This window comes from Littorina saxatilis, linkage group LG16 (genome assembly GCF_037325665.1).
Source record: "Littorina saxatilis isolate snail1 linkage group LG16, US_GU_Lsax_2.0, whole genome shotgun sequence".
Classification (NCBI taxonomy): domain Eukaryota; kingdom Metazoa; phylum Mollusca; class Gastropoda; order Littorinimorpha; family Littorinidae; genus Littorina; species Littorina saxatilis.
The window spans coordinates 33,665,773-33,683,916 of record NC_090260.1 but is presented as its reverse complement, the minus strand read 5'-3'; the positions used below and the strand labels follow the sequence as shown (position 1 = coordinate 33,683,916).

General features: G+C 42.6%; 2 protein-coding genes across 2 annotated transcripts in view; one reads left to right on the top strand and one right to left on the bottom strand.

The window, feature by feature from the left end:
• Positions 1-18,144, bottom strand: part of LOC138949968 (protein draper-like) — a 259,036-nt gene that overhangs the window by 119,552 nt on the left and 121,340 nt on the right. The window lies entirely within an intron of this gene.
• LOC138951361 (multiple epidermal growth factor-like domains protein 10) lies at positions 2,249-17,640 on the top strand. Its single transcript, XM_070322978.1, has 8 exons — positions 2,249-2,252; positions 2,596-2,715; positions 6,190-6,321; positions 12,099-12,179; positions 14,968-15,051; positions 16,157-16,240; positions 16,708-16,839; positions 17,576-17,640. Exons 1-8 carry the CDS (start codon positions 2,249-2,251, stop codon positions 17,638-17,640), a joined length of 702 nt encoding a protein of 233 aa, XP_070179079.1.

Here is an 18,144-nt window from a genome sequence, read left to right as displayed (position 1 = left end):
GTAGACAGGGCCTTGTGTGCGACACAGCACACGGACAATGCAGTGAGTTGCAAGATGTATTAGCTTTGTGTCTGTCCGTTATCCAGCTGTGTCTGACATTTATTCTGCCTGTTCTTATTTTTGTGTGGACCTATAGCTAGGGCAATGTGGTTAGTATAGTTATGATACTGATCATTTTGTTGGGCAAAGCTCATTTGAGGCCAACTGGTACTTTAATGTTCCCCTTTATTTTAAAAACTATATATTTGTGAAGGGGTGCAGTAGAGAAGAAGGAGTGGTGCTCAGGCAGGAAGCATTGAATAAAGACGCCAAGTCAGGGGTTGCAGTACCGTGACTTTTATTTTAAAGATACCAGAAGCAGTGTCAAGTGGAGCACACAACACAATACGTGGAGGGTTAGCTTGTTCAAAAACAACGAAAGCTATTTGTTTGACGGGTATGAGGAAAGGTTAAATCCATTTTATGGCAAGGCTATTGGTCTAACTAACATCATTTGATCGAGATGGGCTTACGCTTTCGCTTTCATGTTCTTACAGTGCAGAAGGGGCAACAAGTCCTTGCATAATATCAACTATGAAAGGAAACATGTTGAGTCCGCCAACATTGTATTCGTGTGTTTCCCTTGATAGTTATCAACACAAAGGCATAACAAATACCGGTTCGAACCGAAACAAGAACGCATAACGGTATTGTGTCTTCGTGTCGGGTTAAAGTTACTGTGCTTGACACTTCCGCGTGCACGGAGCTTCCATGATTTTCAGTCATGTCTCAGTCATGTATTTAGTTGAAATTATACTAAGTTCCATTGACCTTTTGCAAGGAGTTGAAACCCGCAATTTTATTTACGACTCGATTGTCATCGTTGTACGGGCAGGGAAGCGTCACCTTCAATCAGTCTCACGTCAGGTCTCGCACGTGAAATATTTTCATCAATAGCCTACACGGAAGTCTGTTAGTTTCTGCAAGAGAGATAAGATCATTCTTTCTATCTTGGGTACTCTACGTCAAGACGTTGTGTTTGATTACGAAAGATATAGGGGATATAGCTCAGTTGGTAGCGCGCTGGATTTGTATTCAGTTGGCCGCTGTCAGCGCGAGTTCGATCCCAGGTTCGGCGGAAATTTATTTCACAGAGTCAACTTTGTGTGCAGACTCTCTTCGGTGTCCGAACCACCCCCCGTGTATACTGCATTGGGTGTGCACGTTAAAGATCCCACGATTGACAAAAGGGTCTTTCCTGGCAAAATTGCTTAGGCACAGTTAATAATTGTCTACCATACCCGTGTGACTTGGAATAAGGCCGTGAAAGGTAAATATGCGCCGACATGGCTGCAATCTACTGGCCGTATAAAATTTCATCTCACACGGCATCACTGCAGAGCGCCTAGAACTGTATCCACGGAATATGCGCGATATAAGCTTCATTGATTGATTGATTGATTGATTGATTGATTGATTGATTGATTGATTGATTGATTGATTGATTGATTGAAAGAAAATGTTAAAATATGGTATGTGGGACCATTTTGGTACACCGCACACAGTCTTGAGCCCCAGTACGTAATAACGGATAATGATCATTTCAATTTGGCGGGGGATGCGAACTGACAAACCGCATAAAGTTACGTTTTGTTGGTAGCACTGAATGTGTAGTCATCTGAGATTTTAGTCGCGTAAAGGTTCTGACTGTTTTTGTCGTAATCTGCAAGGACGGGACCAATGTCTTAGTGGATAAGACATCGGCCTCCTATTCGGAAAGTCGTGATTTCAAATCCCGGCCGCGGCTGCCAGTTGGGTTTATGGTGGATGTTTTTCAGATCTCCCAGGTCAACGTATGTGCACACCCACTAGTGCCTTATTCCCCTTCATGTAAGCACGCAAGCACAAGACCAAGCACGCACGTTAAAGATCCTGTAATCCATGTCAGAGTTGGTTAGGTTATAGAAAGACGAAAATACCCAGCGTGCTTCCCCCGAAACCTGCGTGTGACTGCCTGAATGGCGAGGTAAATACGGTCATACACGTGAATCTGCATCGTTTACTTTAACCGGGGTTTTAGTATACCGCTGCCGTTCTAAATGTGTAGACATTAAACCTTCTGTGTTACAGGGTTGGATTTAGGAGCAGACTGCACTGACTACACCACCTACTGCAGAGACGGTCTTGTCTGTGACCAGCAGGATAGATGTCGTGCGTATTTTTGTGTGTGCGTGTGTGCGGGCGTGTGTGTGTGTGTGTGTGTGCGTCTATGGGTGGGTTGGTGGGGAGGTGTGTGTCGAGTGTGTGAGTGTGTGTATGCGTGCGCGTGTATGCGTGTGTGTTTGTATGTGCGGGGTGTGAGTTGATGTGTGTGTGTGTGTGTGTGTGTGTTTTGTCTAACCGTGTACGTACGTGCATGCGTTCTAGCCTTTGTGAAATCGTTCGTGCACTACTCTCTTCGTCTTGAAATGTACTAGGAAGTTTGGCCCGTGTGCGTGCCCGTATGTCTGTTTGTCTGTATGTTTGTATGTCTGTCTGTCTGTTTGTCTGTCTTTTATTGACATTTGCAAGGAAAGCGCTAGGCATATACACTTAAAGAATGTGTACTATTGGCAGGAATCGAGATAGGCGGGCCATGCGAAGACCAGCTTGACCTGTGTCTGTCAGGAGGTCGATGCAGAGAAGGCGTCTGTGAGTGCAACACAGAAGTGGCCGTACAGAACGGCTCACGCTGCGGTGAGCTGACTTTAACATTGCATTTCAAACTTTACATCTTGATAATATACGATACCGATTCATGCACAGCATGGCGTTTACCTTACCTTACGTAGAACTTTCTACTGCAGATTTGTGGAAGTCACCAAGACAAACTTCGTTCTGCGAGTTCTTCGTCGCTTTCTCGGGAGGCATGCACAAGAAGTGAAAGAATGTTTGAGTAGTCTCAACAAATTATTTACTGAACTTGTAAAAGGAGTACTCTGTAGCTCACATTGAACGCGATTCTATTTTCCGCAAGTTGTGTACATGCGCGCAGCAAGAACTTGGTAAAATGAGCAGGCTTGTGTACATGCGCGCAGCAAGAACTTGGTAAAATGAGCAGGCTTGTGTACATGCGCGCAGCAAGAACTTGGTAAAATTAGCAGGCTTGTGTACATGCGCGCAGCAAGAACTTGGTAAAATTAGCAGGCTTGTGTACATGCGCGCAGCAAGAACTTGGTAAAATTAGCAGGCTTGTGTACATGCGCGCAGCAAGAAGTTGGTAAAATTAGCAGGCTTGTGTACATGCGCGCAGCAAGAACTTGGTAAAATTAGCAGGCTTGTGTACATGCGCGCAGCAAGAACTTGGTAAAATTAGCAGGCTTGTGTACATGCGCGCAGCAAGAACTTGGTAAAATGAGCAGGCTTGTGTACATGCGCGCAGCAAGAACTTGGTAAAATGAGCAGGCTTGTGTACATGAGCGCAGCAAGAACTTGGTAAAATGAGCAGGCTTGTGTACATGAGCACAGCAAGAACTTGGTAAAATGAGCAGGCTTGTGTACATGAGCGCAGCAAGAACTTGGTAAAATGAGCAGGCTTGTGTACATGAGCGCAGCAAGAACTTGGTAAAATGAGCAGGCTTGTGTACATGAGCGCAGCAAGAACTTGGTAAAATGAGCAGGCTTGTGTACATGAGCGCAGCAAGAACTTGGTAAAATGAGCAGGCTTGTGTACATGAGCGCAGCAAGAACTTGGTAAAATGAGCAGGCTTGTGTACATGAGCGCAGCAAGAACTTGGTAAAATGAGCAGGCTTGTGTACATGAGCGCAGCAAGAACTTGGTAAAATGAGCAGGCTTGTGTACATGAGCGCAGCAAGAACTTGGTAAAATGAGCAGGCTTGTGTACATGAGCGCAGCAAGAACTTGGTAAAATGAGCAGGCTTGTGTACATGAGCGCAGCAAGAACTTGGTAAAATGAGCAGGCTTGTGTACATGAGCGCAGCAAGAACTTGGTAAAATGAGCAGGCTTGTGTACATGAGCGCAGCAAGAACTTGGTAAAATGAGCAGGCTTGTGTACATGAGCGCAGCAAGAACTTGGTAAAATGAGCAGGCTTGTGTACATGAGCGCAGCAAGAACTTGGTAAAATGAGCAGGCTTGTGTACATGAGCGCAGCAAGAACTTGGTAAAATGAGCAGGCTTGTGTACATGAGCGCAGCAAGAACTTGGTAAAATTAGCAGGCTTGTGTACATGCGCGCAGCAAGAACTTGGTAAAATGAGCAGGCTTGTGTACATGAGCGCAGCAAGAACTTGGTAAAATGAGCAGGCTTGTGTACATGAGCGCAGCAAGAACTTGGTAAAATGAGCAGGCTAGTGGAACACCGGGGATGGAGAACGATGGTATCTGTGGGACTTTCTTAGGATTTGGCGAATAGCTTGATTTGATAACTAAATGGATTGATACCGGTCGCATAAGGATCGAGTTTGGGTCAATCAAAGTAGGAAGAGAACATTTGTTGACTCACCTGAGTAATCGGTGAGTCTTAGTAATGAGCAGTGTCTGTCTGTGTATAGACGGCCGGCCGGCCGGCCGGCCCCGCTGTCCGTGGACAAAAAACGTTATCTCGAATGTTTTTGATGCAAGAGCTTTAAAACTTTGTTTGTTTAGTGTTTGATAATCTCTCGACATGATCCCATTTTAGTTGACCCTCGGCCAATTTGGGGTCACAGCGGGGTCAGGTTTGAATCAAACCTTAACGTTGAGTTATATCGAATGTTTTTGAAGCTAGACCTTTGAAATATTGCATACTGCTAGGGTTAGATAATCTCCCGACTTGACTGTTTGGTTGACCCTCGTCTAATTTTGGGGTCACAGCAGCGTCGTGTTCGATTCATAAAACCTTAACGTTGACATTATCTTTGGTGTTTTTGAAGCTGGTTCTTTAAAACTTTGCAGACTTCAAGGGTATGATGATCTGCTGATATCACCTAGTTTGGTTGAACCTTTTCAAATTTTGGGGTCACAGCGGGGTCATGTTCATAACACCTTTACGTTGAGGTTTTTCTCAAATATTTTGGGAGCAAAAGCCTCAACATTTCACGCAAATGTAGGTGTTGATAATCAGAAGACATGACCATAATGTAGCTTGTTTTGGTCACATTTCTTGACGGGCGCAGTGGTGTGGTGGTAAGACGTCGGCATCCTAATCGGGAGGTCGTGAATTCGAGTCCCGGTCGCTGCCGCCTGGTGGATTAAGAGTGGAGATTTTTCCGATCTCCCAGGTCAACTTATGTGCAGACCTGCTAGTGACTTACCCCCCTTCGTGTGTACACGCAAGCACAAGACCAAGTGCGCTCGGAAAAGACCTTTAATCCATGTCAGAGTTGGGTGGGTTAGCCTATAGAAACACGAAAATACCCAGCATGCTTCCCCCGAAATCGGGGTCTGCTGCCTGAATGGCGAGGTAAAAACGGTCATACACATAAAAATCTACTCGTTCTAAAAACATGAGTGAACGTGGGAGTCTAAGCCCATGAAGGTCACATTTCAAAGTCACAGCATGCAAATGTTAGCTGGGGAAGATGTTCACCCCTGAATATATCCACTGAGCTATCAAGAAAATAAGTCGTAAGCTCATCAAGCTATGTTGTGATCTGTAGAAACTGGTTGACAACGTTCTTTCCCATTTGTTTAAAGGCTGAACTTTTGACCTACTAGAAATGTTTGTTTGAAGGCTGAACTTGTGACCTACTAGAAATGTTTGTTTGAAGGCTGAACTTGTGACCTACTAGAAATGTTTGTTTGAAGGCTGAACTTGTGACCTACTAGAAATGTTTGTTTGAAGGCTGAACTTGTGACCTACTAGAAATGTTTGTTTGAAGGCTGAACTTGTGACCTACTAGAAATGTTTGTTTGAAGGCTGAACTTGTGACCTATTAGAAATGTTTGTTTGAAGGCTGAACTTGTGACCTACTAGAAATGTTTGTTTGAAGGCTGAACTTGTGACCTACTAGAAATGTTTGTTTGAAGGCTGAACTTGTGACCTATTAGAAATGTTTGTTTGAAGGCTGAACTTGTGACCTACTAGAAATGTTTGTTTGAAGGCTGAACTTGTGACCTACTAGAAATGTTTGTTTGAAGGCTGAACTTGTGACCTTGTGACCTTGTGACCTACTAGAAATGTTTGTTTGAAGGCTGAATGAAGTTGATTCAGTCTGAACTGTTTTTCCAGAACCTCTTGAGAAAAATGCAGGAGGCCCCTGCACGGGATTATGTGAGGACCCAAACGCTATCTGCGAAGAAAACAATGACACCTGCATCTGTCTGCCGGGCTATCACATCGACAAACTGGATTTCTCTTGCAGTGAGTTTCACTATGTGTTTTAGCAGAAAAAAACCGTTTCTGTTCGGACAAAGTTTCAACCCTGTACTTTTTACATTTAGTCAAGTTTTGACTAAATATTTTAACATCGAGGGGGAATCGAAACGAGGGTCGAGGTGTGTTTTTGTGTGTGTGTGTGTGTGTGTGTGTGTGTATGTGCAGAGCGATTCAGAGAAAACTAGTGGACCGATCTTCATGAAACTTTACATGAGAGTTCCTAAGTATGATATCCCCGGACGTTGTTTTCTTTTTTTGGATAAATGTCTTTGATGACGTCATATTCGGCTTTTTGTGAAAGTTGAGGCCGCACTGTCACGCCCTCATTTTTCAATCAAATGGATTGAAAGTTTGATCAAGCAATCTTCAACAAAGGCCGGACTTTGGCATTGCATTTCAGCTTGGAGGCTTAACAACTAATTAATGAGTTTGGTCATTAAAAATCTAAAAATTCAAATTATGTTTTTATAAAACGATCCAGAAATAATTTGATCTTATTTTTTTATCTTTATCTGATTCTAAAAACACATAAATATGTCATATTTGGATTAAAAACCAGCTCTGAAAGATAAATAGATGAAAATTATGATTAAAATTAAATTTCTGAAATCGATTTAAAAACAATTTCATCTTATTCCTTGTCGGTTCATGATTCCCAAAACATATAGATATGATATATTTGAATTAAAAACAAGCTCAGAAATTTTAAAAAAAACAGAGATACAAAAAAGCGTGCTATCCTGCTCAGCGCAACCACTACCGCGCTATTCTGGCTAGTCAATTTCACTGCCTTTGACACGAGCGGTGGACTGACGATGCTACGAGTATACGGTCTCGGTGAGAGAAAAAAAATGCAGTGCGTTCAGTTTTATTCTGTGATTACGATAGCTTGACTAAATAGAGACCTTAAGATCATTTTCGTTTTGTCCCACCACATTCGTTTCGTCCCATATAAGGAAGTGCTACGTCACAAAATGTGTGTACCCGTCACTTCCGGTAGGTTGCGAAAAGAATTTCGCTGCAATCAGCCACACGAAGTTCGTCGATTTGGGCAATTCTACGAAACTACTTTCGTAAGTATAATATGGATATTTCTAGATGACAATCATATATTTATTGGAAATTAGTTACTAGATTGTTTTTAAGTCTGTTGATATTTTGCTATCCAAAGGCTTAGAGTGGACTCTAAAGTCGATTTTTCACTTGTTTTCTGAAGCATACATTTGGTCAGGTTGGAGTAAGGATTATTCAAGATGGCGGACACGAGCCGATTGTCGATTCATATGTTTGGAAGCAATTTTGTCTGCTATGATATGGATAAAACAGTTGAGTAAGTGAGTCAAATCTTACTTTGAGTAGTGTTTCTTATTTCACATGTGTAAATTTAATGTGTAACGTCAGGATGCAAGTCAATTGCGCATGTATCGTCAGCGCTTCTTTGGCTCTATGTTTACTATTTTAGTCATTCGGTTTAGGCTGATTTCTCGTCACCGAGTTAAGTCCCCTCCCGCTGAGAACAGAATTTCGCTTCTGCCTTCTTAAGCGCGAAAATCGCAGCACGCATCAGTGAGTTTTCGGTCTGCGCGCGCATACTCAACGGGCGAAAAGAAAACAGCGACGAAACGAAAGTCGTGAGCTTTTTCACCCCTCTTAAAGGCATATGTACGCGCTCCCGTGTTTACAAAGTGTAGTTTGCCCATAATCGATGTCAAACGCACCATAAGACTGGGTGGCCGAGTGGTAACGCACTTGCGCTCGGAAGCGAGAGGTTGCGTGTTCAGGCCTGGGTCAGGCCGCAATTTTCTCCCCCCTTTCCTAACCTAGGTGGTGGGTTCAAGTGCTAGTCTTTCGGATGAGACGAAAAACCGAGGTCCCTTCGTGTACACTACATTGGGGTGTGCACGTTAAAGATCCCACGATTGACAAAAGGGTCTTTCCTGGCAAAATTGTATAGGCATAGATAAAAATGTCCATCAAATACCCGTGGGACTTGGAATAAAGTAAAAAAATTCCATCTCACACGGCATTAAGTCTCAGGAAACATGAATACACGCATGCAGGAAAAAAAATATGGGTAGCGCCGTATGTATGGCAGCTCGCTTTCCCCGGGGAGAAAGCAGCCCGAATTTCCATGAGGGTAACCTCACTGGACTGTAAATCTTATCCAATCCATCCAATCCAATCCAAGACCATGTAATGACGATATGTCGCCATGCGCGGACCATATACATGCATTACAGCTTGTTTTAGAGTCTCAAAAACTTTGGATGTAAACAAAGACGCGGAGTTATTTCCCTTGCGTCAACGCTACCTCTGTTGGCAAATCTATAAATAGGACGATCCAGATCAAAATGAAAATTAACATATCTCAACATTGAAGGGGTCCTAGACCACAATATTTTGCAGGGAACTTAATTTAGCATGTCTCCAGCTGTTGGTAAAGCAATTAGCGTATATAGTCATCGAGTACATATGGCTTTAAAGTCTCTAGTGTTGTATTTTCGCCTTACGCGACTTGTTCTATAGTCTAATTGGCCCAAATGTCTTAATCTGAGGACAGCAGTGCTTATACATTGTATCCACCCGGCTAAGAGATTGACACACTACACCGGCACGGTTGGCCTAGTGGTAAGGTGTCCGCCGTGATCGGGAGGTCGTAGGTTCGAACCCCGGCCGGGTCATACCTAAGACTTTAAAATTGGCAATCTAGTGGCTGCTCCGCCTGGCGTTTGGCATTATGGGGCTAGTGCTAGGACTGGTTGGTCCGGTGTAACACGACATTTTTACTCCACGAAAACTTTTCTCCGGAGTAAATATTTCGTACGAAATTCTTACTCCGAGTACACTTTTCGTACGAGAAAAGAACTCCCCAAGGCACGAAAAAATTACTTCCTCCGCGAAATTTTTACTCCCCATTTTTATATTTAGTCAAGTTTTGACTAAATATTTTAACATCGAGGGGGAATCGAAACGAGGGTCGTGGTGTATGTGTGTCTGTGCGTGTGTGTGCGTGTGTGTGTGTGTGTGTGTGTGTGTGTGTGTGTGTGTGTGTAGAGCGATTCAGACTAAACTACTGGACCGATCTTTTTGAAATTTGACATGAGAGTTCCTGGGTATGAAATCCCCGAACGTTTTTTTCATTTTTTTGATAAATGTCTTTGATGACGTCATATCCGGCTTTTCGTGAAAGTTGAGGCGGCACTGTCGCGCCCTCATTTTTCAACCAAATTGGTTGAAATTTTGGTCAAGTAATCTTCGACGAAGCCCGGACTTCGGTATTGCATTTCAGCTTGGTGGCTGAAAAATTAATTTATGACTTTGGTCATTAAAAATCTGAAAATTGTAAAAAAAATTAAAAATTTATAAAACGATCCAAATTTACGTTTATCTTATTCTCCATCATTTGCTGATTCCAAAAACATATAAATATGTTATATTCGGATTAAAAACAAGCTCTGAAAATTAAATATATAAAAATTATTATCAAAATTAAATTGTCGAAATCAATTTAAAAACACTTTCATCTTATTCCTTGTCGGTTCCTAATTCCAAAAACATATAGATATGATATGTTTGGATTAAAAACACGCTCAGAAAGTTAAAACAAAGAGAGGTACAGAAACGCGTGCTATCCTTCTTAGCGCAACTACTACCCCGCTCTTCTTGTCAATTTCACTGCCTTTGCCATGAGCGGTGGACTGACGATGCTACGAGTATACGGTCTTGCTGAAAAATGGCATTGCGTTCAGTTTCATTCTGTGAGTTCGACAGCTACTTGACTAAATATTGTATTTTCGCCTTACGCGACTTGTTGTTACTTCCAGTAAAAATCTGTGTGGCCGGCTATTACATCGGCAAGCTGGATTTCACTTGCAGTGACTTTCACGCCTGCTTTAGGTATATTGTGCCTTTTGACGCTCTGGGTAAAACCGGCACGGTTGGTCTAGTGGTTAGGCGTCCGCCCCGTGATCGGGAGGTCGTGGGTTCGAACCCCGGCCGGGTCATACCCAAGACTTTAAAATTGGCAATCTAGTGGCTGCTCCGCCTGGCGTCTGGCATTATGGGGTTAGTGCTAGGACTGGTTGGTCCGGTGTCAGAATAATGTGACTGGGTGAAACATGAAGCCTTAAGCCCTGTCCAGACTTGGCCGCCGTTTTACGCTCTATGCGCCGCAGGCCGTTTTGTGCGTCGCGCGGGATTTGCCGAGTGGCCACACATCGACGATTCTTTTCACAACGCGGTATCAGTCAAGCGGGTCACCTGACAAGAAGGTTCAGTTGCATTCGACTGCCGCGCCGCGAGCAGCTGACGTCATCGCTCTGGTTTGCTCTGATTGGTCAAATTTCCGTCGTTCTATGTCTGTGTCATAGAAATTAGAACACGCGCTATTCTTCTGCAAATAACGCTTCGCGATCATAGCACGACGCGGTGCGCCGTTTTGAGCATAAGTCATATGTGGACAGGGTCGGCCGGGAGTGTCTGGACGGGCCTTAAGGGACTGGGTGGCCGAGTGGTAACGCACTTGCGCTCGGAATCGAGAGGTTGCGTGTTCGACCCTGGGTCAGGCCGCTATTTTCTCCCCCCTTTCCTAACCTAGGTGGTGGGTTCAAGTGCTAGTCTTTCGGATGAGACGAACAACCGAGGTCCCTTCGTGTACACTACATTGGGGTGTGCACGTTAAAGATCCCACGATTGACAAAAGGGTCTTTCCTGGCAAAATTGTATAGGCATAGATAAAAATGTCCACCAAAATACCCGTGTGACTTGGAATAATAGGCCGTGAAAAGTAGGATATGCGCCGAAATGGCTGCGATCTGCTGGCCGATGTGAATGCGTGATGTATTGTGTAAAAAAATTCCATCTCACACGGCATAAATAAATCCCTGCGCCTTGAATAAAAATTGAAAAAATAAAATAAATCCCTGCGCTTAGAACTGTACCCACGGAATACGCGCGATATAAGCCTCATATTGATTGATTGATTGTGCTGCGACTTCTGTCTTGTGTGTACATGTGGCGCACGTTAAATGTCAAAGCAGCACCGCCCTGATATGGCCCTTCGTGGTCGGCTGGGCGTTAAACAAACAAATATAAATATAAACCCTCTGGGTATTGTTATGGGTCGTTTTCTGATGATATGTAACAATTTTGCAAGGCGCGTTTGTGAAGTAAATCCAGCTATTCTATTTTTGACTCACCTGATTCATCCGTATGTCCGTGGACAAACAACTTAACATTGAGTTTATCTCGGATGTTTTTTCAAGCTTGACCTCTGACACTTCGCACACTTTTAGGATTTAATGATCTCACGAAGTGACCCCAGTTTGCTTGACCCTTGTCATATTTTGGGGTCACAGCGGGGTCATGTTCGTTTCATAAAAATTTAACGTTGAAGTTATCTCGGATGTTTGTGAACCTAGAGCTTTGAAACCTTGCACACTTCTTGGGTTTGATAAGTTGCCGATTTGACCAAAGTGTGATTGACCCTCGTCAAGTTTTAGGGTCACAGCGGGTAGTGGAATCCTCCTTTTAGACCGACAAAACCCTGAGAACATCAGGTCTTATAATGGGGGTAAACTTACAGAGGTTATGAACAGATCATCTTAGAAAACAGGGTCTTGAAAATGTCTTATCGGGGGTTTGGGGTCTTAAAAGGAAGGGCGTCTTGTAAGGGGTTAGGTGGTTCAGGGAGGGGCGGGGGGAACGAAGGCGAGTTGTGTGCAAGCATTTGCTTTTCTTGTTTTTCATTGCGTCTGTTTCAGAACTACCGGTGGGAGAATTCTGTCATGGTAAGACAATATCTTGCGAAACAGGAACAGTCTGTGACGTCAGTCGCACATGCAGTGAGTACACATGTAAAGTTCAACTGGGAGTCTTGCTTCGATTATCTCTTCTTGTCATATAGCAGTCTAATATCTAGTTGAACAGTGCTTCCTGTTATTTTTAATCAGTGGAGAAAGGATATTGTTCTAAATGTGTGATGCACGATGTGTAATTTAAGTTTTATCTTTATATGTCATGGTATGATGAGGTTTATTTTGGTATTTGTGAGGCATTCCTGAATGTTTCCATTTTTGACTCACCTGAGTAATTGGTGAGTTTTAGGATTTATATGTGTCCGTCTGTCCGTCCGTGGACAAAAAAGTTAACGTTGAGGTTTATATCTAAGATGTTTTTCAAGCAAGACCTCTGCTACTTTGCACACGTATAGGGTTTGATGATCGCACGAAGTGATTCCAGGTTGGTTGACCCTCGTTAAAGTTTAGGATCACAGCGGGGTCATGGTCGTTTCATAAAAACTTAACGTTGAGTTTATCTCAGAAGTTTTTGAAGCTAGAGCTTTGAATCCTTGCACACTCCTAGAGTTTGATAATCTCCCGACCTGACTTAGTTTGATTGACCCTCGTCAAGTGTTGGGGTTATAGGGGGTCATGTTCGATTCATAATAACCTAACATTGAGGCTTTTTTGAAGCTAGAGCTTTGCAACTTTGAACACTTAAACATTTGATTATCTGCCAACATAACCCTAGTTTGGTTTACCCCCGTCATATTTTGGGGTCACAGCGGGGTCATGTGTGTAAACACTTTCCGTTGATACTTTTGCTTTTTTTTATGGAGCAAGGCCTCCTCGTGTTCCTATGTATTGCACACAAACAATCTTTTTACTTGCTGTTTAACACCTTCAAATTACTTGATAGTTCACTCAGAAATATTTACTCTGCTGCCTGCGGTTAAGCTGATATTGCTGTTTTTAGCAACAAAGTGATTTTTTTCTAAAATGCATTTGTCAAAATATCTGAGCTACTTTGCCTTAAAATTGCGTATAGCTGTAATTGCCACTTTTGGGTAGCTAGAAAGGTTGTTTCATAGACTATATGCATTTGTCTGTCAAATGAAACAAAAGTTGGCCCGGGAGGCGACTGTGCATTAAAATCGGCCTGAGAGCCCTGTTTATTACTCGTCTAAAAACATTTGGGGGATGTTGAGTATGTCAGACTAGTGATGGTGGTTGGAAGGAGGTTGGGTGTTATGAAAGTTTGAATATGTAAAATATTCTTAGGTTTGAATAACTAAATGGATTGATACAGGTCACAAAAGGAGTTCTCTTGAACATAATGTCATGCAGCTGGAACAGGTCTTTTTGGGGGGGGGGGGGGGGCGCGGCGGGGGGGGGGGGGGGGTAGCGTCATAGGCAGTGGAATCCTTTTTTTAAGACCAACACAACCCTGAGAAAATCAGGTCTTAAAATGGAAAACATGCATGCGCGTGTTGATGTTTCCAATCCCTGAGACTTTAACTGTAAAAGTAGGATCTTTTTCGTGCGCATCCGTGCACACGGGGTTGCCAGTAGGAACACTGATGAGTCTGCAGAATGTAGATTTTAGGACACATAATCCTCGGCCAACTCGAGATTCCAATTCACACCGATTGCAACACACTGGTTATTGAGTACAAAGGGGTGTTTTTCTTACATTTAGTCAAGTTTTGACTAAATGTTTTAACATAGAGGGGGAATCGAAACGAGGGTCGTGGTGTATGTGTGTGTGTGTGTGTATGTGTGTGTGCGTGCGTGTAGAGCGATTCAGACCAAACTACTGGACCGATCTTTATGAAATTTTACATGAAAGTTCCTGGGATTGATATCCCCGAACGTTTTTTTCTTTTTTTCGATAAATACCTTTGATGACGTCATATCCGGCTTTTTGTAAAAGTTGAGGCGGCACTGTCACGCCCTCATTTTTCAAATTGGTTGACATTTTGGTCAAGTAATGTTCGACGAAGCCCGGACTTCGGTATTGCATTTCAGTTTGGTGGCTTAAAAATTAATTAATGACTTTGGTCATTAAAAATCTGAAAATTGTAAAAAAAAAATAAAAATTTATAAAACGATCCAAATTTTACGTTCATCTTATTCTCCATCATTTTCTGATTCCAAAAACATATAAATATGTTATATTTGGATTAAAAACAAGCTCTGAAAATTAAAAATATAAAAATTATTATCAAAATCAAATTTTCGAAATCAATTTAAAAACACGTTCATCTTATTCCTGGTCGGTTCCTGATTCCAAAAACATATAGATATGATATGTTTGGATTAAAAACACGCTCAGAAAGTTAAAACGAAGAGAGGTACAGAAAAGCGTGCTATCCTTCTCAGCGCAACTACTACCCCGCTCTTCTTGTCAATGTCCCTGCCTTTGCCATGAGCGGTGGACTGACGATGCAACGAGTATACGGTCTTGCTGACAAATTGCATTGCGTTCAGTTTCATTCTGTGAGTTGGACAGCTACTTGACTAAATGTTGTATTTTCGCCTTACGCGACTTGTTTTCTCTATTATCAAACATTTTATGCAGTAACTGCATTTAACACAGTTTTAACTAAAGGATTTCAGATAGACTGGGAATCGACACGAGTGTGGTGGCTTGTGTGTGATTGTGTGATTGTGTGTGTGTGTGTGTGTGTGTGTGTGTGTGTGTGTGTGTGTAAGTGTGTGTGTGTGTGTGTGTGTGTGTGTTCGTGTGCGAGTGTGTTTGTGTGTGTGGAGAGCAATTTCTGGAACACTTCAAAATATATCTTATCATTTCAGTCATTTCTAATAAAGTGTTGTGTGGTACAATTCACAGAACTTGAAGTGGGGGAAAGCTGCCAGGGAAAGAACCGAGGGAACTGTAAGCTGCACACTGTCTGTGCAGAGGGAAACATATGCCGTGAGTTTCATTTAATTATCAGACGTATCAAAAAGGTTTCTTATATGTGAAACGATCAGGGCCTCCCAAACTAGGCATCCCTGCGTCCTATGAAGCCGGGGAACGTACTAGGCATTCCTAAAGGGGGTCCCGCGACGCACAAACGCAGAATGAATACGAAAGTACACATTGATAGAATTTGAAGACGAGAAGTTTTTGCCAGATCTACACCAACGCAAATTGACGGAGAAAATGAAACCGATATGACTAATTAAAAGGATTTGCAAAGGTCGCACAGAACTTCCAAAAGTCCTTCTGGTCAGGGCACCCTCTAAAGTTCCACTGGGCTGCCAACCAAAAAAAACACAAAAAAAACTGACTGCGTGCTGGGGTGAATTGGAATTTTGAGAGCAGAGAGCACACAGAGAGCTAATTGTTGGTATGTGACCAAGTGGAGGGATGGGTCTTGCCGCAAGTTAAATCCAGGCCAGGTATGAGATGGTGAGCCGAACGGGAGGAAGTGAGACTTTCATCAGCTCGTGCAAACTCCAGGGACTGCACAGCGTAAACAGGCCTGGGAACCCACACGATTTCGCCGTAGTTTGTACGCTTGACAGTCTAAACAGGCCTGGGAACCCATACGATTTCGCCGTATTTTGTACGCTTGATAGTCTAAACAGGCCTGGGAACCCATACGATTTCGCCGTATTTTGTACGCTTGACAGTCTAAACAGGCCTGGGAACCCATACGATTTCGCCGTATTTTGTACGCTTGATATAATTTTCTAACAGACATGGGAACCCATACGATGTCGCCGTATTTTGTACGCTTGATATAATTTTCTAACAGACATGGGAATCCATACAATTTCGCCGTATTTTCTACGCTTGATAGTCTAAAATACGATCACTGCGGTCAGTGGAGAACAAGAAACGACAAGAAAAAATTCTTCACACTGTTTTTTCTAATGATTAAATAACTTAATAACTCTGCTTTTTATCATGGAATCATCAACCAATTACATCCCCGCTAAAGTTAAGTATGCATTACATAGAGATATATATTGACAGGTTAGCTGAACTGCTTTAACGAGAAAGAGTGTGTTTAAATAAGGTTTTATTTCAGGACTACCTCTTGGCGGAGACTGCAGTGGAGCGATGAAAAGTAACTGTGATGTCAGCACTGTCTGTGACGCGACGGGGGTCTGCAGTGAGTATAGTGACTGAATAACGCGTGCGTTAATTGCTGTCACACACAGATGATTTGTTGTTGTTAATAATGTGATGGTGTTAGTCATCAACCCGATATTTTGTTACAGCTACGACTTCTAGCTGACATAGAAACGGGTCACTTTGTTACGCTAATTAGTCAAAATACTCAAATAATGCAAATAAAGATACCGATATATTTTAAGATTTTCGCATTCGCTGTGCAACATATTTTACTGTGAAACTTTTAAGAATACAACTAACAACTAAAATGACGCAAATACATTTTTTTGTTTTTTCTTTATTTGGTGTTTAACGTCGTTTTCAACCATTCAAGGTTATATCGCGACGGATTTTTTTTGTTATTACTTTTCTTTTGCTGTACATCCTTTCAGAAGGCCTGTTTACATGGGGAGGAGTGTGTCTTGAATATGTTAGTATACCTATTAGCTGTGTTTCTTCTCTCAGAAAAACGCGTTGGAAGCGTGTGCTCGACTACCAGCATCATGCCTCTGTGTGTGTGGGGAGCGAAGTGCGTGGATAGCACGTGCTTGTGTGACACAGCAAACACCTATGAGGACATCGACACACAAATCTGCTGTACGTATAAACACACACAGCGATCAGAAAACAAGAGAATAAATTTCCAGCACACGAAGGGCTGTTGCACGGATATGTTTACTTTGGCAAAGTTGCCGTAATGACCGGCCATAGAAGTTCTGGCAATGTTGGAAAGCAGAAAAGGCCATGCAATTCCGCCACTTTGGGGGCGAATTTGCTGAAAAGACCAAGAATACCGCCTTTTGGGCACATTTGCCGAAAAGACCATACAAAATCCGGCAATATTCGCACGTCTTTAAGTCTCCGTGTGTGTGAACGAGTGTATGTGCGCCTTGAGTCGCCTGTTGGTGAGATATGTGCGCGTTATAAATATTCGTATTATTATTATTATTATTGTTTGCTGAATTGGGAATAACAGTGTCAGCCATTTTGGCCATACACGATTTGGGTAAATGTATCCCTTTTGCTGAAATTGAAAAAGAAGTTTCGGAAGTGCTGGACAATTTGCCAAACACTTCTTTTGAAGTTCTTAAAAATGTCTTTAATGGATCCCAAACTTGACTTCGGTAAGACTTCGCGAAGCCTTTTTACCCAAAATTCGGTGCCCAAAGCATTGTGCAGCGATATATAGGTCGAACGAATCAGAGGCTTTACTGAAATTCGAGCACTACTGATGTTAGAAGCGCAAAACATGTGTTTATTAAGCATGTTTCATTGCATGGTCCTCCCTGCATACACGCTCATGTTGATACTTTGTCCACACTGTCACGTGCAGGGGTGGGACTTTTCCGCGAATCCGCGGATTTCCGTGGACACAACTTACGAATTCCGCTGAAGTAATCTATTTTTCCGCGTCATACTATTGCCAGTATTGTATGATGAATACATGGTTCATTACGTAAATATGCACAATTACAATGCTATCATTGTTGTGTGAAAGTGTTTTTTCTTGGGGTTTTTTTGTGGTTTTTTTTGGGGGGGGGGGGGGGGTGGGGGGGTGAGGAAAATGTCTTTTTTACCTGATCCAAACAAATATAATTTTACTTTCAGAATGCACCAGATTGCACAGATTTTAATGTACCATTTATAAACAAAATCGCCCTGGAAAAAAGGTATTTCCTCTTTTTTCATCACAAGAGAGTCCCATCCCTGCAGGGGGAATAACAGCATCTTTTCTATTTGACACATTACACAAAACGTTAGTGGCGTTGCCGCACTCAGTAATATTTGTTTCTGGATAGATTTGGCAGACTAATGGTATTTGGTCAATCTTATTGTCTTTGGGGCATTTTCTCAAGGAAATTAAGGCTGCTAGCTGAGGGTGATCTCCTTTAACCTCTTGCG